Source organism: Triturus cristatus, chromosome 5_1 (assembly GCF_964204655.1).
Source record: "Triturus cristatus chromosome 5_1, aTriCri1.1, whole genome shotgun sequence".
Classification (NCBI taxonomy): Eukaryota; Metazoa; Chordata; class Amphibia; order Caudata; family Salamandridae; genus Triturus; species Triturus cristatus.
The window spans coordinates 1,001,380,543-1,001,403,317 of NC_140587.1; the positions used below are offsets into that span (position 1 = coordinate 1,001,380,543).

A 22,775-nucleotide genomic window follows, 5' to 3' on the forward strand; every position below is an offset into this window, starting at 1 on the left:
TTAATGACACCCAGGACACTTCAATTGTCTCCCTTTGGCAAACCCTCAAATTAGTAGCCCGGGGCGACTTCATAGCCACGTCGGCTGCAGATCATAGGGTACGCAGGGAGCAGTGGGATGAACTTTCCAAGCAAGTACTCGAAGTGGAAGGGATCAACAAGAGGACAGGGGCCACTCGAATATGTAGTAAGTTTAAGCAGCCAGGGCAAACTGGCCAGCCTTGATCTCGATAGGGCAGAATACACTGCACTTCGTTTGAAGCACACATTTTACACCGGGGGGAACAAATACAGCCGTTTACTGGCTCATAAATTGTGCATGCGGTGACAATCCCGCCTATTCTGACTGAAAGGGGCATTGAGAGCACACGGGGGAGGATATAGCCAATACGTTCCGAGATTTATACGCAAATCTGTATACCGCACAGTCCTTGCCTCACCAGAACCCCCTCCAGGCATTGTCAAGGCATAAAACACTCCAAGCTGACAGCTGACTAGGAGGCAGCTTTAGATAGTCCCATTAGAACGGAAGAAGTTATCTCGGCCATAGCTCAACTTAAACTTCTTAAATCCCCTAGCCCAGACGGATTTACTGCCCTTTTTTACAAAACCTTTTATTGACTATTAGCCCCAATTTTGACTCTGCTTTTTAATGCCATTGACGACACCATGGGGCTGCCACCTACTATGCTTTTAGTGTCAGTGGCAGTCTTGCCAAAACCTGGGAAAGACAATAGATACTGTGTTTGAGAAGGGTTCATTAGCCCTTCTTGGGGGCTGTCCTGGAGAGGTTTGGAATCGGGCGCCATTTTCACCAATGGGTGTTCAGCAGCTATAGCTGCCCTTCAGCTACTGTCCGGGTAAATGGGTACACCTCTGACCCCTTTAATATCACCAAGGGCACGCAAAAGGGCTGCCTGCTCTCCCCCCTTTTTTTGCTCCTTATATGGAGTCGTTAGCCCAGTGGGTCGGGGAGAATCAGCAGATTAAGGAGATCCTTTTTGGGGGAGAGCGACATACCATCAGCCTTTATGCAGACGATGTCGTCGCCACACTGGAGTGCCCCCACACCTCAGTTCTGGCTTTTTTGGCCAAATTAGAGCAATTCACAGCAGCTTCTGGATTCAAGGTCAATGTGGCTAAGTCCCAAGCGCTGGGCTTCTCATTGAAGCAGACCACTATCACGGCTTTGGCCCAAGCGTGCCCCATCCGTTGGGATCAAAAGGTTATGCCGTACCTGGGCATCATGCTGTCCTTATCTATCGCAGAGACGACATTCTTGAACTACTCTCGGCTGCTGCGTCAGACAAGGCAGGAGCTCCAAAGATGGTGGCTTTTAATCTCTCATGGCTGGCTAGAGTGGCAGCCCTCAAGAGGAGCATTCTCCCCAAAGTCTTATATCTCTTTCAAACCCTTCTGGTAAAACCTCCCCTGGGTGTTTTAAAGCAGCTACAATCTGAATTTATCGCCTTTGTCTGGGCGGGCAAGAGGCCTCGAATAAATAGGGATCTGAGTTTTAGACCCCATGAGGAGGGGGGCTGAGGATTACCGACCTTGACTGCTATTATAAAGCGACACAGCTGCGGACTCTATTAGAATGGGCTCAACCGGAATCGGAGAAGTGCGGGCTCTTTATGAAGCTCGCACTAGCAAAAAAGTCTGTCTGGAAGATCCCCTTCCTTCGCACGGCTTCTATGCCCCCTGGGCTGTATGGCTCTCCTGTGGCTCGTGCTACATTGAAGGCTTGGGACGCTACATCTACCCGCAATAGTCTGACAACCTTTCCTTCGCCCCTCACTCCTATTATGGTAAATCGGGACTTCTCCCCGGGCCATGATTGGGAGGCATTCAGTCAATGGGACAAAGCAGGACACAGGTCTATAGGGAATTTTTTTGATGTTGAAGGCCCTCGATCTTTCGAGGATTTTAAATCTGATTTCAACATACCCGAAATTGAACGCTACCACTATTTGTAAATACAGCACTGGGTCATGCAACCCCAGGTTCGTCCAGGTGCGGACAGGTCCCTCACTCGGTATGAGCGCTGGCTGCTCTCAAAACAATCCACAAAGCAACTTATCACAGAACTCTACCATATCTTACGTCCCCGAGAACAGGTGGTTAAATCAGCGGGCCAAAGACGGTGAGAGGTCAAGCCTTGGTCGGACCCTGACCCCTAAAGAATGGACACACATCTACTACAGAGCCCGACATTCAGGACGTAATATATCTAGCATATCTTTGATGTTGAAAGCCCTCGATCTTTCGAGGATTTTAAATCTGATTTCAACATACCCGAAATGGAACGCTACCACTATTTGCAAATACAGCACTGGGTCATTCAACCCCAGGTTCGTCCAGGTGCGGAGAGGTCCCTCACTCGGTATGAGCGCTGGCTGCTCTCGAAACAATCCACAAAGCAACTTATCACAGAACTCTACCATATCTTACGTCCCCGAGAACAGGTGGTTAAATCAGCGGGCCAAAGACGGTGAGAGGTCAAGCCTTGGTCGGACCCTGACCCCTAAAGAATGGACACACATCTACTACAGAGCCCGACATTCATGATGTAATATATCTAGCATAGAGACAGCCACTAAGATCATGATGTATTGGTATCTTACACCCTCCCAAACTTCACAAGAGCGACCCTGATCATTCCCCTACCTGCTTGAGGGGTCGCGACGCTGAAGGCACACTCTTACACCTGTTGTGGGAGTGCCCTACCCTCGCTACTTACTGGACGCAAGCGCTGGACGAGATTGATAGTCATTTCGATACCACGCTATTACACTTCCCCGAATATGTGGTCCTGGGAAAGTCCGATAGGCTTACTTTTCCCCTCAAATCTCGTAAAGGTAAGCAACTGGGTATAGCTCTAGAGGCGGCACTACAAAATATATTATCACACTGGGGTACAGACCGAACACCAACTATACAGGGATGGCTGCATCGGCTGTGGTTGGTTCTTGGCATGGAATGCTTCAAAGAAACGGGACTTCCTTTGCTGATGTTTGGCGGCCCTTTGTCACCCTGCTATGCACGGAATTCCATGAGCTGTCCTGCCCTAGATATTTACGGCTACTACGCCTTCCCGAGCTGAGTCAAAGTGTGAACTAAACATCACTATATGGCGCAATGGAGTGCTAGAACTGATTTTCCTTTTTCTGTCCAGACATCTTGAATGGGGGAGGAGACGGGAGGGGGGAAGGAAAGGGTGGGTTAAGGGAGGGGGGGGCGGGAAGGTTCTCTTTGATATTATTTTGATACTCTGCGAAGCAATACGATGGTTGCAAGTCCATGACCAGGGCCTCATTGTGAGAAAGTGCCATCTTTCTTGCATGGTATGCCCCCACGTTTTGCTGAATTGCTGAATGTACTTTGAGTGTGCCCTGGACTCCTGCCAATCAGGTGCCCAGGGCCTATGTTCCTTCCCTAAAACCCCAAATTGGCAAACCCTGGCCACATGTCAGCCCCTGGTAAATGGTACCCTAGGTACCAGGGGCCTTGTGACCAGGGAATGCCTCTAAGGGCTGCAGCACTTATTGTGCCACCCTTAGAGGCCCTGAACCCTAACACAACCAAACTGCCCTTGAAGGCGGAGTGTCTGGGTACAATACAAAACAGAGTCAACATGGCACACATTACTGTGTGCCATGCCCACAACCTACACTGCCCTGGCATACATCAGCGAACCCTCTAGCTGGGTGCCCTATGCCAGTGGTTTGGGTACAGGAGCATGAGCCCTGTGCCCCTACAGTACCCAGGTCCATTCCTGGGCACTGTAAGTGCAGTGCTGCTATTTAAGAGTATATGGTGCTGAGAGCTCGTCAAACACGAACTCCACAGCACCATGATGGCAACACTGAAGACGGAGAAGTTTGGTATCAAACTTCTCAGCACATTAAACCCGCACTGATGCCAGTGTGGGATTTAATGTACAAAGCAATACAGAGGGCATCTTAGAGATGCCCCCTGAAACCTAACCTACAATCCACGTCTTGTCTGGGAGGCTGCCTAGGCTGCCACACAGCAGACATGTTGCTGGACCCCTGGGTGGAGAGACCCCGCTCTCCTGGGCCTGCAACAATGCACATCCTGGGCGGGGTGCTAGGTCTCCTCCCCCAGGATGGGCAAGGGGAAGCTTCAAAGGCATGCCGCCTTTGTGAGCTTCTCCAGGCCACTTGCTGTACCCAGCAACTGGCCCCCACCGGTTCTGACCCCCACTCTGGCGGGAAGACTGGCCGGAAACCCCAAGTAAGGACAGGGGATGTGCCAGCCTGCCAACCCCACCCCTCAGGTGGGGGAGGCGAGGTGAAGCACATCTCCGGGCGCTCGCCATCTTGAAGATGGGAAGCCCTACCCAATCAGGACTAGGCTACTGCCCCCCTCCCACAGGAGAGTGGCAGGATAAGGGGTGTACACCCACCCCAGGGCAGGGACCCATTGGTCCCTGCCCTTTACCTACCTGTAACGCCCCTAAATCTAGTATTTAGGGACACCCTGAACCTTCCTTCTTGAGATTCCAGATTCCGAAAAAGCAAAGGAGAGCAAGAAGAAAGAAGACCTGTCGTGCAGCTGCTAAGAAGAGGAAGACACCAACTGCTTTGGCCCCAGCCCTACCGGCCTGTCGACCCTCGAACCTGCTCCTGCTTAAATCCCTGCACCTCTTGTGGCCAGCAACCTCACAAACCCCGGAGGACCTGGCTACCTTGTGACTCTGAGCATCTGGGACTCCCATGAGCAGTGGCTCTGCTCAAAGCAAGTTTCTAACCCCTGGCATCAGCCCGGAACCGCGAACCCTGCACACTCTGCACCCGCCAATCCTGGCCTGTGCCAGAGTGGACAAAGACCCCGAGGACGCCCCCCGGCGACTGTGACCCCAAATCCAGCACCCAAGAACCCACCTCGACGCTCCTGACGCCTGCAGCCTCAGAACCAGGGACCCCCCCCAACCGCGATCAACAGAGGGTAAGATTTCCCGACATCAAAAGGCACCCCTGCACCCGGCGCCCTGCGGCACCCTGTGCCCGACTCCTGGGTACCTACCTATCCCCCAACTTACCTCTCGAAGTGGTGGAGGCACCCGAAGAATCTTCGTCCCCAAGCTTGCAGCCTTTGTTCGTCCTTGAGCTTCCCCATTGAAATCCATTGAGCGCCCGAAGTCTCAAAAGCACCCTGCACCCAACCGCCCGAGTGGCCCTGGCAGTGCAACTTCTACCTACTTCCCCATTTGCCCTGAGCAAGTGACCAGGAGCCCAGCTCCCACAGCCATGTGGCCTGCTAGTCAGCAGCCACCAACCAAGGCCCCCCCTGCCTCCCATAGGATAACATTGGGCCTAACTCACTCTGCACCCGGCTGACCCAGTGCCGCTGAGGGTGTAACAACTGTACCAACCTGACCCTGGGAGACCCCCCGAGTCTGTGCCCAGAACCTTAACTCTGCCAGTCGAGTACTTACCCAAAAGCCGATAACTCGCTTATCTTCCATAGGGTAACATTGACTGGTTTCTTCTGAAATTTCTTCTAAGTGTGGAGTTTCTAAAACTTAAACTATTCACCTAAAATCAACCGAGTAACGAAAACACTCACCTGCTCTTAGGAGAGCTCCCAGTGCTGGATCTTGGTGTCCAGCTCTGACCCTGAAAAGTACTCACAACCGTACTTACCACTAACCCAATTTTCTCCCATAGGAAATCATTGACTGTTTTTCTGTGAAATTTCTTCGAAGTGTCGATTTTTGCAAACTACAAATATTCTTTACAAATCGAATCAGCTGTGAAAACTTAATTACTTACCTGTTTTAGATACAGGTCCCAGTACTGAGCCTAGGAGCCCAGCCCTGGATTACAAAAGTAACGAGAACATACTCTACCCGCAACTTGAATTTTCTTCCATAGGGAACCATTGACTGTTTTTCTATGAAAAGTGTCGATTTTACAAACGTATAAATATTCCTTAAAAATCGCATGTACAACTTAAACGCAGTTTCTCAACTGCTTACAGGTGGTACCCAGGTGCTGGATCCAGGACCCAACAGTGACCTAGAAAAAGTACCCATAACCCCACTTGCCTGCTAAGTGAATTTCCTTCCATAGGATAAGATTGGTAATTTGATCAGAAAAAGTTTCTAAGTGTCAACTTTTAAAATAGCAAAATATTGCTTAAAAACTACGACAATAACTTAACCGAATTTACTCACTTGTTCCAAGAACTGTCCCAGGACTGAATCTAGGATCCAGTCCTGGAGTTAGAAAAGTAATCCTGAAAGTAATTAATTGCATACAACTCAAAGTTCCCATTGAGCTCAATGTATTGTGTGTTTGAAATTGTGTTGCCTACTGCAACAACCTGTAACTATTACCTACAAAAGTCAATTGCAAATTGCAAAAGTATTGAACTAAAGCATCTCATTCTGAGAAAGTAGATTTTGATACCTATTGTTGGTTCTAAAATAAAACAACCATATATTTTTTATATAAACCATTGGCCTAGAGTTCAGTTCGAGTGTATGAGACCATTTGCTGACTGAGTGTATACAACAAATGCTTTACACTGTCCTCTGATACTGCCTTACTGCTCTACCAAGCTACCACTTTAGAGAGTAAAGTTATATCTAACTTTAACCTTTGCCAAACCTCTGGGGACTGTGGACTCTGTACACACTGTACCTATTTGGGAACAGTATATACAGAGCCACTTTCTCACACTCATTTTTCACTGCATCTTGTTTGTTGATACATCAATAAAAAGATTTCAAACTAAAAAAAAAAAATGTGGTGGCTTATGGAGCCTGCTCCCTCTGTAAAAAAAAAAAAGATCCAGTGGGTAAATCCATGCACAGGAATAACCTTGTGAGAATGCCTCGAGCAAAGAGCCAATAGGGAACAATATCTTTGGGAATGGTTGACTACGGTGGGAAAGGCGATAGAGGCAAAATGGCGACCGAGTGCTAGTCGGTCGTAGGTGACCTCCTCTTGTGATGGCGAGTTAAAGTAAATTACCGATGCAGAATACCTGAATGGCGTACTACCAGACCGGAATTATTGCCACAAAGAATTCATCGGGGACGGAGCAGTACTTACCAGGGATTACACGTGGGGTTTTGGTGCTGGCACGGATCGCGGAGCAGCTGATAACAAGCTGCCACAGTCTGGAGCAGGAACTGGAGCGGTTTCAGCGCTGGAGTGGCGGAGGTCTTTCGATCTTCGATACGGATACGGACGTCATGGCCCCAAAGACGGGTACAAAGGACAAAGGAGGACCTGTGCAATCGGCCCCGGACAAGCCCCGCAGCAATCCCAGCAGCATCAGAGCCAGACGGATTTAGCACCAGCGCCCTCCATGGTGGCTCAGGGACGCCGGCAGCGAGTACGCCCGGAGAATGCTCTGGACGGGAAGGGGAGGGGTGTGGGCGCACAGCCCCAGCCGCATCGGCCCACCTCAATCATCGACTTGGTCCGGGGCACAGGGAGCAGTTCAGCCTCCGGTCTTCCAAAGGAGCAGCTCACCGAGATTGTCTCGGCTAAGGAGGACGGATTCAATTAACTAAATGTGATGGGTAAGCCGCCGCTGGGCCATGGGGAAACACCTGAACCAGGGGAAATAGAGGCGCAGTTACATGCTAATATGCTGGTTATTACAGATAAAGAGAGTACGGAGGAGCCCGGGCTAACTAGTGGCATAAGGCATACTGACTCATTAGGTGAAATGGCAAGTCAACAAGAGGAAGGTTTTGGGCAGCACCAAAGGCTACAAATCATATGGGGGAAGGAAAGTGATCTTAAAGGCCCCCTCAAGCCTCGCAGGGCACTGCAGGCGGGTAAGGAGAAGGATATTGATTGGGAAGTAAATGACTTTTTCTCACTCTCCGATGCCACTTGGTCCGGTTTGGGCATATCCATCAGGAAAACACACCCTCTGTCTGGGAGAGCGGGGAACTCCAACCAAACGGATCTTAGATGGGATTACTCTACGGGAGATCAATTGGTGGGGGGTAGCAATCAGAAATAGGCCTAGAAGGGCCTCCGGCACCCTCTCCCACCCTAGAGTCCATACTGCAGTGTGTAATGGCACATAGGGAAGAAGCAGGATTAGAAAGTAAGCGCTCTCAGAACGCTAACCGGAAACTTCAGGGTGCGGTTCGAAAAATCGCTAAAACCAGTAGTGACATAAGTGGTCGGATGACGGAGCTGGAAACAAGGACGGCTGCACTGGAAGAAGACATAGCGGGCTCAAGAGGTCTAACTACAGCGCACGAGGAACAACTCACTGACATTCAGTGGAAATTAGAGGAAGGGGAAAATCGACAAAGAAGGAATAACCTACGCTTTCTTGGAATTCTGGAGGGGAAGGAAGGGCCCGATGCACGCCTCTTCATGGTCCAGCTTTTGGAGAAGTCTTTTCCTGAGCTGGCAGGATGGAACTGGGCACAAGAAGTGCAAAGAGCACATCGAGTCCCGTTTAATATTCGACAGCTAGCTCGCCTAGACGCCAAACCTCGGGCACTTCTGGTGTATTTCGGGAACTTTTTGCTGAGACAGAATGTGTTTAAGAAGGCAAGACCAGGGGCACAGTGGGCGGCTGATGGATTTACCTTTTTCACTAGGCCAGACTTTTGCCACGTTACAGTGGAGCGACGATGGCGTCTGCGGCAATTGATTTCCCAGTTCCAAGAGAAGGGAGCGCAGGCCTTTCTTCTCAATCCGGCTCGACTGAAAGTCATTTGGAAAGATCAAACCCGGTCTTTTATATGCGAAATTAAGGCCAAGGAATTCTTGAACCCTGGGGGGTGAATTAATCTATTTGTCTGATTTTGTCTCTTCTCTCTAGTGGTGAATAGTTTAAGTAATGCCCAGAGTCTTGATTAAGCTATCTTTCTCTTTAAATGGTTTTAGGATTATCTGGATAATTATACAGATATAGCAACTTTATCAAGTTTGAAGAATCGGAGTAAAAATGTTTAGAAACTAGGGTAAAGTACTGCATTCTGTTTTCTGAAAGCTGATGGCTCATCCCGGTCTAGGAAGGACACATAGATGAGAGTAAAGTATAAAATGTTTTGATATGCCGTCACAAGGGAATGGGTCACCGCTCATCACACACAGACCTAGAGAGGTCTGTTGCCTTACTTAGCAGGGAGGGGGGATGGGTGGGTAGAGAATAGGGTGCAGGGAGGGGGTGGCAAAGGTAGGTAAGTGGGGTAAAAAGCAGAAATTCCAGGAAAGCAAGGTAGTTGGACAGAAGACAAGACGTACCAGTGGCAGTAGTTATATTCGAAGGAGGGCAAAAGAGTGGCTGAAAGGGCACTACAGGCATCAAGGAAGTCGCAAAAAGAGGGAAAGAGAAACAAAAAAAATAATATGGGTAGGCTGACTATATCCACAATTAATATTGGTGGATTAAATGATTCAGGTAAAAGAAATCGGGCTGGGGAAATGTGAGTACTAGGGGCAGACATTATATGTCAGCAAGAGACTCACATTCCCTGACAGAAAAGAGGGATTAATATTATACCGGGGTATTCTCAGGTTATTTGCTCATCGCAGTCCACCAACACGAGAGGGGTGGCTATACATGTTTCACAGCGACTTTTACCTATTGAACGAGTTAAGTCGGATAAATGGGGGCGGTGGGCCATTGCCTTCATACCAAACCAATTAACTATTTGCACAGTGTATGGTTCCAATATCGATGATGCAGATCTATGGTCAAAGTTGGAGATTGAATTAGCGGCCTGGCCTACACCTTTAATTATATGTGGGGACTTGAATATTCAAGTAGACACCGGGGGATGGGGAAAGGGAGGGTATACAGGGAGGAAACCTCAGGTTTTTAAAGCTTTAAATGCTCTTATTGACAGCCATGGGCTGGTAGATAAGTGGTCTTTTAAAAAAATAGGGGACCCAGGTTTTACCTATTTTTCATACCCACACAGGAAATATGTTAGACTTGATTATTTTCTGGCCTCAGTCTCTCTCATCGAGGGAGCACATATCAAAAGATTCCCTAAAGTTCTGTCGGACCATAACCCACTAGTAATCAGCATTGAGGTCTCGGCATATATGAAGGGCTTTTCAAAGTGGACATTCGATAAAAAATTATTAGTTACAGAAGGATTCATAGAGCATATTAGGGGGTGGACCAAACAGTTTTTCGATATCAATAGATATAGTACATCTAGAGAAAATGTTTGGGACGCATATAAGGCAGGGCTTAGGGGTGAAATAACAAGCTTCGGGATATGTCATCAGAAACAACAGAGAGATGAAATACGTGCTCTTACAGAGGATTTGAGTTTGAATGAGAGACAACATATGGAAGCCATAGTACATAAACAGATAGAGGTACAAACTAGCTTAGAGTTAAAGATAATCAGGATTAAGGCCAACATTAATGGAATTTACAATAAAAAAGAGGCGGAAAGATTTCAAACGGCAACACAGGATAATTAGGAGTATGGGGAAATGATGGGGAAACACTTGGCACTGCAAATTAAACAAAGGGGGGCGGCAAACAATATTTTACAATTAAGAGGGAAAGATGGAACAATTCCTACAGATATATCGGGTATATTAAAAGTACTTACCGATTTCTATCAGGATCTTTACAGCTCCAGGGACCCGATACTAGAAGGAATAGGGATAGGGATAGCAACGGGGAATGAGGATTCCCAGCTGTTGGAGCTTGAGGCAGATATTTCACTGAATGAGGTCTTGGAGGCTTTAAGGACGATGGCTCCAGGTAAGGCATCGGGCCCGGACGGGATCCCGATGGAAATATATAGAGCTCTACAGACAGAGCTGACCCCTCTATTGTTGGATTTGTTCCTATCGGTACAACAGAAGGGGGTTCCACCACAATCTTAGCAGGAAACGAACATTGTGATATTTTTGAAGAAGGGAAAGGAGCCGGAATACCCCGCCGCATACATACCAATATCTTTAATCAATACGGATGAGAAACTGTACTCTAAGATATTGGCTCTAAGACTGTCCAAGATAATTGGGACCCTTGGCAACACGGCTTCATCCCCGGCAGAAGTACCACGGACCACGTCCAAAGGGTTATTCCGTTATTTGATATTGCCGAAGCCACAAGGACACAGATGTCTTTGATATTGTTGGATGCGCAAAAAGCATTTGACCAAGTTGTATGGGCATACCTGTGGCAAAATTTAAGATCTAAGGGATTTGGCCCACGAATATTAACTGCCATTCAGGCGATGTACTTCAATGCACATGCAAAAATACAGCTAATGGGGAAGGAGTCGGGTAGGATTAAGATCACTCGGGGGACGAGGCAGTGCTGCCCGTGCTCCCCTATTTTATTTGCCCTCTACATAGACCCTCTGATTAGATCTATATTGGATGATCATCCAATCAAACCAATATTGACACTGGGTTATAATACCAAAGTACTAGCCTATGCAGACGACATCGCGGTCGTCACCCCTGACCCGCTAGGTGCTATAAATAAGATTGAGAAGCTTGCAGTAGAATTTGGGAAACAATCAGGCTATAGCCTAAACACCGACAAAACACAAATTGTATGTACAAGAAATACACAATTTCAGGATTTACGTCGGATAGAGTCAGCCAATTATTTAGGGATAGCTATCACAGCGGAGGTTGGTAAAATATGGGAAATAAACTCTATGCCTCTCGTTAAAAAAATGAAGGGGGACTTGAAGAGATTGGATAACCTACATTTATCTATAATTGGCAGAGCAAATGTCATCAAAATGACGATGTTTCCTAAGGTGTTTTATCTATTTCGGTGTATACCTTTGGAGCCGGAAAACTTGATATTTAAACAGGTGGAGGGGATGTTTAGTCAATTTATATGGGGATATGGGAAAATTAGAAGATCATTAAAATCTATGACTTTACCGCAACATCGGTGGGGGCTGGTAATTTCCTAATCTTTTATATTATTTCTGGGCAGTAATGCTGCAACATATGAGTATTTTATTCAGGCCACGGACTTGGGATCAGGCCAGGGTAGTGGAGGTGGATAATGATACTCTACCATCTATTTATAAACTAGCAATTGGCAAACTAGCATTAGGGGTAGCCTTAAGGGGGGGCGCTAGAGGGCGCGCGGCCAAGATGGCTGTGCTCGAGTGAGGCTCCCGAGCAGCAGAGCAGTTATCCTCTGCTTCTCCTGCCCGGGACGTGCCCCGGGGCTGCCGATGCTGCCTGCTCCTGCCCGTGAGGTCCTGGCGTTCCTGTGGGGCCCGAACTGAAAGCGGGGGCGGCCTCTGACTACGTGCCGCCCCCTTGGGGACTTGCCTGGCGAGCGGTGCGGGGCGAGCTGGAGGCGGCGGCCGGCCGCAGGAATCACCCTACACCGCGGCTTGCCACAAGGAGGCTGGGCCGCGCAGCGAGGTGCGGATCGGCGGCTGGCAGACTGGCGACCCGCGAGGGATTCCCCCGCAACGAAGAGACACGGGGTGACTGACGACCGGCTGCATTGTGACCCTGCCTGCCTAAGAGCGCCGAGCCTGCAGGCGCTTGCTGCGGTGGACGATGGTGGCGGCCGTGACGGCCGGGGGCGATAGTGGCGGACATGGGACCCTGCGGCGCCCGAGAGCCCGGTGAGTGACCTGGTGCGAAAGACCCCCCTCTGGCTGCGAGGTTGTGGACGGGCACCTGGTGGGCGCCTGGCTGCTGCCCCTCGGGGGCGAAGAGGACTGCTGTGGTGGCGGAGGCGACCCTGGAGAGCGTGCTGTGGCCCTGAGAACTGCGCCGTGGGAGTGATCGGACAGCCAGGATCAGAGTGAAGAGCTTTGGGAGCTGGCCGCTTGCCTGCTGCTGGGTGCATTGAGGTGATCTGGCCATTGTGGACTAGGCGGAGCGCGGCCTGGAGGACTCTGGCTGTCGGTTGCCCACGGACCGCGACGCACTTCGCCTGCCGGTGACGCTGCCCTGCGCCCCAACCCCCCTGGCGTTGGCCCGACTCGTGGTAGTGGGACTGGGCCCTTTGATATCGGCATCTGGAGGTGCCTGGAGCCCCGGTCGACCTCGCGCACCACTGGACTCTCTGAATGCCGTTGGCGCAGCAACTGGCCATGGGGCGGCTTCTAAACAAGCACGCCGAGACCAGGCTGAGGGCGGAAGGTCTTGACGCGGCGCCGGGGCGCTCTGCTGGGACTGTGGCACCGCCTGCGTCGACCCTGTAAGCCAAGATGGACGCCATGCTGGCAGCGGTCGACCGACTGGGCAATACGCTGGAACAAACTCGAACCTCCCTGGAGTCCCGGATTGACAAAGTCACGGTTGACTTCACCTTGCTCCACGCCGACCACCGCAAGCTGGCGGACGCCGTTGCCAGTCACAGTCAGGCGCTACAGGATGTACAGCCGATAGTGCGCAACCACTCTGCCACTTTGCAGGACCTGATAGACCGCGTTAACACTCTCGAGGACCGTGCAGAGGATGCGGAGGGCCGCTCTCGGCGCCAGAACATACGAGTCGTGGGCCTGGTGGAAGGTGAGGAAGGTCGACGACCGGAGCAGTTCGTTGAAGGCTGGTTGCGGGACATCCTGCCTCCGGGAGTGCTCTCCCCGCAGTTTGTGGTGGAGCGGGCGCACAGAGTGCCGATGCGGAGACCTGTCCCTGGGGCCCGGCTGCGTCCTTTCCTGTTTCGCCTCCTCAACTACCGGGACCGGGACGTGATACTCCGGGAAACGAGGAAAATGGGTGCCCTGACGGTAGGGGGTGGCGCAGTGATGCTGTTCCCGGACTACACTGCGACCGTTCAGAAGCGGAGGAGCAACTATCTGGAGGTGAAACGCCGGCTCCGTGAATTGCAAATCCAATATTCGCTGCTGTTCCCCTCGCGCCTCAGGGTGGTCACGAAAGATGGGACACGTTTTTTCGACGCCCCATCTGATGTCTGGGACTGGCTGGAGGAAACGGGCCAACATGGTGGCCCCCGGCCCGCAGACCCGGGGCCCGTGGGGCATAGGGAGAAAAGACAGACGACGGAGACAGAGGGACTGACGCGGTGGAGCGGGCCGAGTCCTCCGGAGGCCCCGAGTCCGGAAAGGATGCGCGTGGAGCGGCTGGAGGCTCTTGAAGCGGTGGCCACTCTGGGATCCGTGAGCAGCCAGGGGGACGTGGCGGTTCGCGCACACAGTGACACTGAGACTTACCTGTCCTCCTCCCCATCCATCATGATTCCGGAAGACCAGGTGTTGCCGGTGGTGACCCCCCAGACGGCCGACCTTCTGTGGTGAACTCTGGTCTGATTGCAATGTGTTCAATGCAGGTACCCCGAGGTGGTGGGCTGAGTGCTGCGGACTACTCTTGGGGGAGGGGGTTTCCTGCCTCTGGGATTGTGGTTCTGTGGCTCTTTATGCTTCCATGGCTGGGCAGGTTGGGGTGCCACGGGGGTCACGGGGGCTAGAGGGGCAGTGCGGGTTCCCTTACACGTGAGACGGGGTTGGGAGTCAACGCATGTCTTGGTCGCAGGGGAGCGGGGTGGTGGCGATTCCCACACACACTCCTCTGGGGAGCGATTGGCGGCCCTATAGGCACACGAGGCTCTGACGGGGGTAACATGGGGCTCTTGCAGATCGGGACCAGCAGTATTGCGCTTTGGCCCCCCACTAACGCATATTTGGCCTGGTAGTTCACAGGCGATTGAGTCTTACATGTTTGGACGAATGCCCGTTCTGGGGTTTGCCCTTGCGGTTATGGAGTTCCTTTTGTTAATCTTACTTTTACCTTTGTCTATTTGCATTCTGCAGTGTTCTGCAGTATTCTGCAGTATTCTTGTACACCATGTTCTTGCAGCAGGCGGTCTGGGTAACAGTGCTCTTGGTCTCCCCTCCTCCCCCCGGCTGGCCCGCTTCGGCCTGTGGGCCTCGCGTTGTCCACACTCCGCACTGATGGCTGACACTGCAATAGTCACATGGAACATTAGAGGCATGCACACACCGGCCCGCCGATACTCTGTTTTTGCCTACTTGCAGAGGCACAGGATAGCGGTGGCCCTTCTCCAGGAGACACACATGACACGGCCAGAGTTGGACAAGTTGCGCGCTCGGTGGCGGGGGCAGCTTTTTGGGACCACATATTCTGCGCATGCTCGGGGTACGCTGGTTTGGGTACGGGCAGGTACACCCTTCACATGCTCCGAACTAGTGCTTGATACTACTGGCCGATACACGTTGGTTCAGGGGAGGCTCAACGGGCACTCTATGCTCCTGGGATCCATCTATGCCCCGAACGTTGAACAGCCGTCGTTCCTTGACCAACTCTCGGAGGCCTTGACCCCGTATGTGGGTCTTCCCTGGTTACTGGGTGGGGACTTTAACGCGGTGTTGGACACGAGCCTTGACAGATCCTACCCGCCACTCCGTAGCACACAGGCAGTCTCGAACGCGAGGAACCTTACTGATAGGCTGTCGCGATGGGCCCTGCATGACGTCTGGCGTACCTTACACCCCACTGACCGGCTCTATTCATATTACTCGGCGGTACATGACCTTCACGTTCGCCTTGACAGGGTGGTGAGCTCTCCTTCACTGGACCCATTGATAACCCAGGCAGACTACCTGGGCTGGACCCACTCGGACCACAATCCTCTTAGGCTGCGTCTCTGCTGGGATCTGGGGAGGCCCCCCATTCCCACATGGCGTGTGCAACCTGCCGCTCTTGAGGACGCGGAGTTTCGAGCTTCGCTCGGTACAGCGGTCGAACAGTTCTTTGACCTCAATGAGGGTACGGCAGGGAGCACGTTGACAGAGTGGGACGCGCACAAATCTACCATGCGGGGACACTGCCTAGGGGCGACGGGGAATATCCAGAAGCAGCTTATGTTACTGCTCACCGCTTTGGAAACACGGCTAATGACGTGCGAACGCCATGGCGAGGGAGGAGGTCGAGACTCGACCCAGCTGGCCCAGCTCCGGGCACGCCATGCTGAGCTGCTGGAGAGATTGCGTTGCCATAACTACGCTGCCCATTCGGCTCGGGTCCACGCCACGTCTGATAAGGCGGGGCGGTTGCTGGCCTGGTTGATCAGGCAGGAATCAGGCTATGCGCCAATAGCCTCCATCCGTGGATCGGACGGGACACTGGTGCACACGCAACAGGAGATCCATCAGATACTCACGGCGCATTACAAAGCCCTGTACACTTCAGTGGGGCGTCGGCAGGCACAGGATGTCGATCTGTTCCTAGGGGCCGCCGGCCTACCCACGATTCCGGATGCCCACCAGGAAACATTAGAAGGTCCCCTCACGCTGGAGGAGATAGGGGAAGCGGTGGCCTCACTGGCTTCTGGCAAGGCGCCTGGGCCGGATGGTCTCCCGGCAGAATACTACAAGGCATATCGGGAATCTCCCCTGCCCGCCTCCATGAGGGAGGCCTGCCTGATCTCTTTACCCAAGCCAGGGCGTGATCCTACTAACCTGGGGTCCTATCGCCCCCTCGCCCTCCTCAACACCGATTATAAAATCCTGGCCAAGGTCCTGGCGGAGCGGCTGGCCCCCACTGTACCTGTACTGGTGCACAAGGACCAGAATGGGTTCGTGCCGAAGCGCAGCACCTCGCTTAATCTCCGCCGGTTCTTCCGTGTCGCCGCGCATGGCGCACAGCATTGGCCGCGAGCGGGCTGTTTAGTGTTAGACCTTGAAAAAGCCTTCGATTGCCTTGAATGGGGGTATCTGGTGGCGGCATTATCGCACTATGGACTAGGCCTCGGGTTCCTACAAATGGCGGCGCTTCTCTACAAGAATCCTGTGGTCCGGGTGCGAACTGGCCCATACATCTCTGAGGCCATCTCGGTTGGCCGAGGTACCAGGCAGGGGTGCCCTCTCTCGCCCCTCCTTTTTGCGCTTGCCATAGAGCCCTTAGCGGCCACCCTGCGGAGGGTGTTGACGGACGGCATTCCCATGGGCGATACCACCCACCAGGTCTCCTTATACGCGGATGACCTTCTGATCTTCGTACGGGACGTGGCGAACATTTCAGGGGACCTTGAGCGGGTCCTCACGGAATTTGCAGCGCTATCCGGGTTGAGGGTGAATGCAACCAAATCGTGCCTTTACCCGTTCTGTGCTGATGCTCTGGTTCCCCGGTTTCATCTAGGGGGTGTGCCTGTCAGGTGGCAGCCGGACACCTTCCGTTACCTGGGCATCCAGGTGTATAGGCAGCCAGCCTACCTGGTGGAGAGCAACTTGGGCAGGGCGGTAACGGCGATCAGGGCCCAGATGCATTTCTGGGGCACCCTCCCTCTCGCGGTCACAGGCCGCATTGCCCTGGTCAAAATGGTAGCCCTGCCCAGACTCCTCTACCATTTTGCTAACCTGCCGATCTACATCCCGGCGTCCTTCTTCACCACCCTGGAGCGCTCCCTCCGGGATTTTGTATGGGGTAACGCACGCCACAGAGTGGCGCTCTCCAAGTTATACCTCCCCACGGGTCAGGGGGGACTCGTGATGCCGTGCTTTGCGCACTATTACCTAGCAGCGCAGCTGCAATGGGTGGCCAGGTGGTTGGCTGACAGGGAGAGGGATGACACGGCGTCCACGGAGCCGCCGCTCCCCCTGGCGGATATCATAGCGTTGTTCCACCCGACGGCCAGAATGGTCAAGCCGGGTCCCCTTCTTGTGGCAGTGGCCTACAAGTGCTATCGGCGTGCCCTTTACTTGACCCGGTCGCATATCCCGTACGCTCCCGCCATGCCGATTGAGGGTTCGCCTAGTGGTCGGGGGATACTGCGCTCGACGGAGCTTACGGAATGGCACGCGCCGGACATCTGCACGCTAGGGGACCTCTACCGCGATGGTGCGCTTATCCCGTTCGCTCAACTAGCAGAGGAGACGGGGTTACCAGTCGGTCAGTTCCTCCATCACTGCTCGCTAATCGCAACATTGACGAACCGGTGGGGTGCTCTTCAGGAGGAGCCGGCACAACACCTCATGATGCAGTACCTCCATGTCATGGGACGGGGCAGTCACATGATTCGTTGGTTCGCGGCCTCCCTGCGCACACAGGTGGCGACGGACCTGTCTCCTTTGCGTGGTAAATGGGAAGCGGATTTGGATCGCCCCATGGCCGACAAGGAATGGAGGGATGCACTACGGAAACCCACGCGGGTTCCCAGGAACTTGCGGTTTCGCCAAATTCAGTACTTTATACTACACAGAGCATATCTCACTCCCGACTCTATCAACCGCTATTTCCATCGCGCGGACGCGGACTGCCCACGCTGCAAGGCTCTGGATGCTGGACTGGTGCACATGTTATGGAGTTGTCCAGCACTAGACTCGTATTGGCGGACGGTGCATGGAGCGTTAAGTAAATGTGCCGGCCGGCTGGCGCTGCGGGAATGGCCGGCCTGTTTGTTACACTTGTTTCGTAGAACTCCCCCCACGAAGGTTGCCTGTCGCTTCCTCGACCTGGGTCTGATCGTGGCGAAGCGGTTAATCACTAAGGGCTGGAAGGCGGCTGATCCCCCCCGAGCGCAGGCGTGGCGGAGTTCCCTGCTGGTGTGGGCGGGGGCGGAGGGTACGGCCCTTTTGCGGGAAGAAACGTTGGGCCTTAGACGCACGCCTATAGCGAACCAGTGGGACGTACACTTGCAGGCCCTGATGCAGCTGGATGGGGATGCCCTGGGACTCTGTGGGGCAAGTACTGCGGAGGCACTCCCTGAGGAGGAGGGGAACGGAGGTGAGCCCGGGGGATCTAATTTGGGGACTGGTGTGGAGGTCCTCGTCGAGCCGGGCAGGTGTGCGGACATTGACAATTGCCTTTAATGGAACTGTATGTAACGAGAGGTGGGGACCGGGTGGGGAGGGGTGGACTGGGGGAGGTACCTTGGGGGTCACGTGGTTGAAGACCGAACCTGCTGCTGCTGTTATGCTGGGGCTTCTGTTGTTTTGCCTCTTTCTTTTTGTTGTTCTATGGACCTGTTTAAATGTGGGCGGTGGTCCTGAGACCTATCAGTTTATCTTGATTCGCACATGTTGGTGGCGTTTGATCCTGTGGTTTGCTGTACTCACAATTAGCGGGGACTCCTCCGAGTAACTGACTCATTGCCTGTGAGATGTTCCATTTATGACATGTGCTATGTCTATATTAACGAAATGCCAATAAACAGATTTCATAATAATAATTAGGGGTAGCCTTAAGGCAGTTGGAAGGCAGCTACTATAAAAAAAAACACGTTTTAAGATTATAAGAGCTGCCTGGAATATATGGCGGAAGATTGGCAAAAACATGGAAATACCCAGAATTCAAAGATATATATTGCTGTGGCGTTCCTCGGCCTTCCCGGCGCTATTTTATGACAATATAGGTAAAACATGGGAAAAGGCAGGATTAAAAAATATAGGGGATATCACAGACCTGAATGGGATGGCCTCTATGGCCTCTATGGCACTATTTTAAAATACATACAAGTCAGGAAGATTATAAATAAATTGGTCTTGCAACCTATTAACCTGGCTCGAATCCCACTACTAGAATATTTAACGAAAAAACAATATCGAGTAAAGGATGTATATACAATATTGATGGAGGCCACAACGGATGATATCTCTAAAGTAGAAAGTGCATGGGCGGTTAAATTAGACAATCCGGATGTAGACATCAGTAGATCACTTGAGTTGTCTAAAAAAACCTTTTTGACTGCTAATCTTAAAGCCCAAACTTTTAAAACGGTGTTTAGACTCTATTTTACTCCGGCTAAACTCTGGGCATGGGGGGAAAAGGGATAATAATAAGTGCCCCAGGTGCGATCAGGGCCCAGCCGATATAACTCATATGTTTGCTGACTGTTGTAAATTAGATGGCTTGAAGGACGGTATCAAACGGTTTTTATGTCAAAATCTGGGGCGAGCCGTATCTTTAACTTCAACCATGTTGATACTTGGATTTGATGAAAGACTACAGATAGAACATCGTCAAGTTTACTTATGTTTCATGGTGACAGCTATCTATCGCATATTGATTGCCACTATGTGGAAGGAGGCAGATCCGCTAACCTATAAGGCTTGGTATGCTAGACTGTACCATATATTTAATTTAGAGATGGCTTTGTATAAATGTAAAGGTAGGAGCAGGAGGGCAAGGGCCCGAAAGATTTGGGGGCCACTGATTGAACAGTAGCCGAATGCGAAGGTGAATCTGTGGATACTTACTCTGATTTCTGTCCGCTCTCAGTATATGCCCTTCTACCCTTGTTGTTGTGTTTTTTTTTCTTTTGTTTCCCTCTTTTTTGCTTTGTTTTTTTTTGCTTTCTTATGAACGAAGCTTGATTTATCTGAAAAGTGTATGCATTGGTATGTAAGATATAAAAGTATGTAACCATTTCTTCCTGGATAAAAAAAACAAAACAAAAAAACAGGGGAAATGGTTGACTACGCCTTTTCCAGTGGGCCCTTTGCCGTTGTAACCTAAGCTCTGGGGTGGGGTTGCGCTTACAAGCGGCCTCAGAATTAAGGTAAGCTGAAAGGTTATTTTTACTTTCACTTACGACGGTGCGGATAGTCCGTCTCAAAAAACACGTCTCAGGTTATAGTGGATGTTCTTGGCTAGCAGTCTTAGGTGGGAGCCTATTTCTATGCCCTGGGTGTAAGAATGAGACCTTTTCATCTTCTTATCTGTAAAGGTAAATCCGAGGATGTAGAGATCTCCACCTTTGTACTTAAAGGGTTTTTAAAAAAAATAGAACACAAAACAATGTATGGCTCACTATCTGGAATAAGTGGCATAAGACAATGAGAGGACTTAAGAAAAACGAATATCACACAAAATATTACCTATCAAAAGACATGTTACAAGGTAAACTGTAGAGTGCAAAGAACCACTTAAAAGTGAGAGAAAATCATCAAGAGAAAAATACCTGCAAGGGACATCACACAAAATCCTATCATAGAAAAGGACTTCTTTTCTCCCATCATTCTCAACCAGCAATCGTGGGATACTTGAGGCATCATGATTTACGACCATGATGCAGGGACTGTTCAGCCGCTTGGCCTGATGAACCAATAGGTAGCAGCGCTTGTTGTCAACGTCGTTTGCAATGACAAATCCCTCTAAGAACAAAATGTACCTCAATCAGATTAATCAGTGTAGAACTTTCAGCATTGTTGCATTTGTATGGTATAACAAATTCAGTCAAAGGTGTGTAGGCTTTAAACGTTGTGAAAGGAAAAGGCCAAACAGAATGAGGATCTAACCATCGTATGAAAACAGAACATATGTGCAGCTCAAGTACGTTGCAGCAGGGCTCTACAGCCAGGAAGCAAGGTATTTGCAACCAAGGTAACATTTCTTACATTTATGTTTGGGTCTTTTTTTTATTTTAACAAAAGATTGGGCACAACCATGCACCGATACGAGCACAGGGGTTAGTTAGTATCTTGCATTGAGTTCTTGCCCCTCCAACATCCCGATCAGTTAACTCTGAATCAATTAAAATAAAATTCTTAAAGGCATATGTGTGTCAGATAGACTGGAAGAGTTTAAAACACCTGAAAACGTGGCAACCCCATTAAGTACTGTTAGCCTCCTCAGTAGTAAAATATGACAACTGTAATAAAATCTCAGTCAATCATGAATCAAACTAACAGCAAACAAATGTAAAAGATTTGAAACTTTTTTAAGTACCACCTAATCAACCACCTACCTGGAAAAGGAATATTCATGTCAGCATGCAACATTTCAATTAACTGTGCAGTCTTCGACCCAGGTGCTGCGCACATGTCCAGGATCTAGAAGTCAAGTGTAATTTGTTGAACAACAAGCATAGCCATCATTTAGTTTACTGCAAATCGCTACAAAATTATTGCCCCAGGCTTAAGGTCGATACGTGAGCCAGGAGTAAAAGTATATGTAACCTACAAAGCTTTTACAAATAAAAAATAAAAAAAACAGTTTACAAGACATCAACTGGTCATTAAAATGTAACCTAATACTAAAACTTGACTGGGTGCTTCACTGTTTCATTACAACGTCCAAGATACCATCCGTGTTCCCGTGGATGGTATCACAGAGCCTGGTACTGTAGCTGTAAGAATAGAGAGAATGGATCTGGACTCTCGGACTATATCTCGGGGGCAGTCAGTTGATTTGGGGTTTTGGTGTGTCGGCAACTTAATGTGACAGTAGTCACACAGCAGCTGGCTTCTGATCTCTACAAGTAACGAGCAGCGGGGAAAATTTCTCTTTTTCTTTTTATCAGACACCCCAAATGTAACCGGTGCCCTCCATATTTATTCGCTTTTGAGCACCTTTTCCTACTGCAAAGCATTAAACTTGGTGGTGCAATTCTGAGATTCCTTCTACATAAGCGCATGCTGCCAGTACTGCACTTCCGTTGCATTAAATTAGATGACCAGCTTTTTACGCCTTCAGCCACGGCCAGCATTAAGATGAACAACGCTTTGCACCCCTTCCCCCCCTCCCCATACGATTAGTAAAGCCAATAGTTTGCTCATGGGTGATACCTATTGGCTTTGCCAATGCGGGTCTACTTGTTAGTATAATGATGCCTTATTCAGATAAGGAGGTACTACAGTACAGAATCAGGTGCAGGCAACGACATTAACGCACAAAATTTCCTCTAATTGTTGTGACCAAGGTACATGATGTACTTGCATAGCTTCTATAGTCTCTTCAAGTGATCAAGGTGGTCTATCACTGCAGTCGACATATAAACATCTGACCACCTAAATACCTTATATATCACACAAAGAGGGGGGACCTAGGAGCCATTAAAGGTCCAGTGTCCATGCTCCTAATGCATAAATTTAAA

At 50.6% G+C, this 22,775-nt stretch overlaps 1 protein-coding gene across 1 annotated transcript in view; it reads right to left on the minus strand.

The window, feature by feature from the left end:
- The window catches only part of NSUN2 (NOP2/Sun RNA methyltransferase 2), a 503,790-nt gene that overhangs the window by 387,287 nt on the left and 93,728 nt on the right, over positions 1–22,775 (minus strand). The window contains exons 6-7 of the mRNA XM_085606101.1: positions 21,648–21,732; positions 20,862–21,054 (exon numbers count right to left, since the gene is read on the minus strand). Of these exons, the coding sequence (XP_085462227.1) occupies positions 20,862–21,054; positions 21,648–21,732 (278 nt within the window). The remainder of the gene's footprint in view (positions 1–20,861; positions 21,055–21,647; positions 21,733–22,775) is intronic.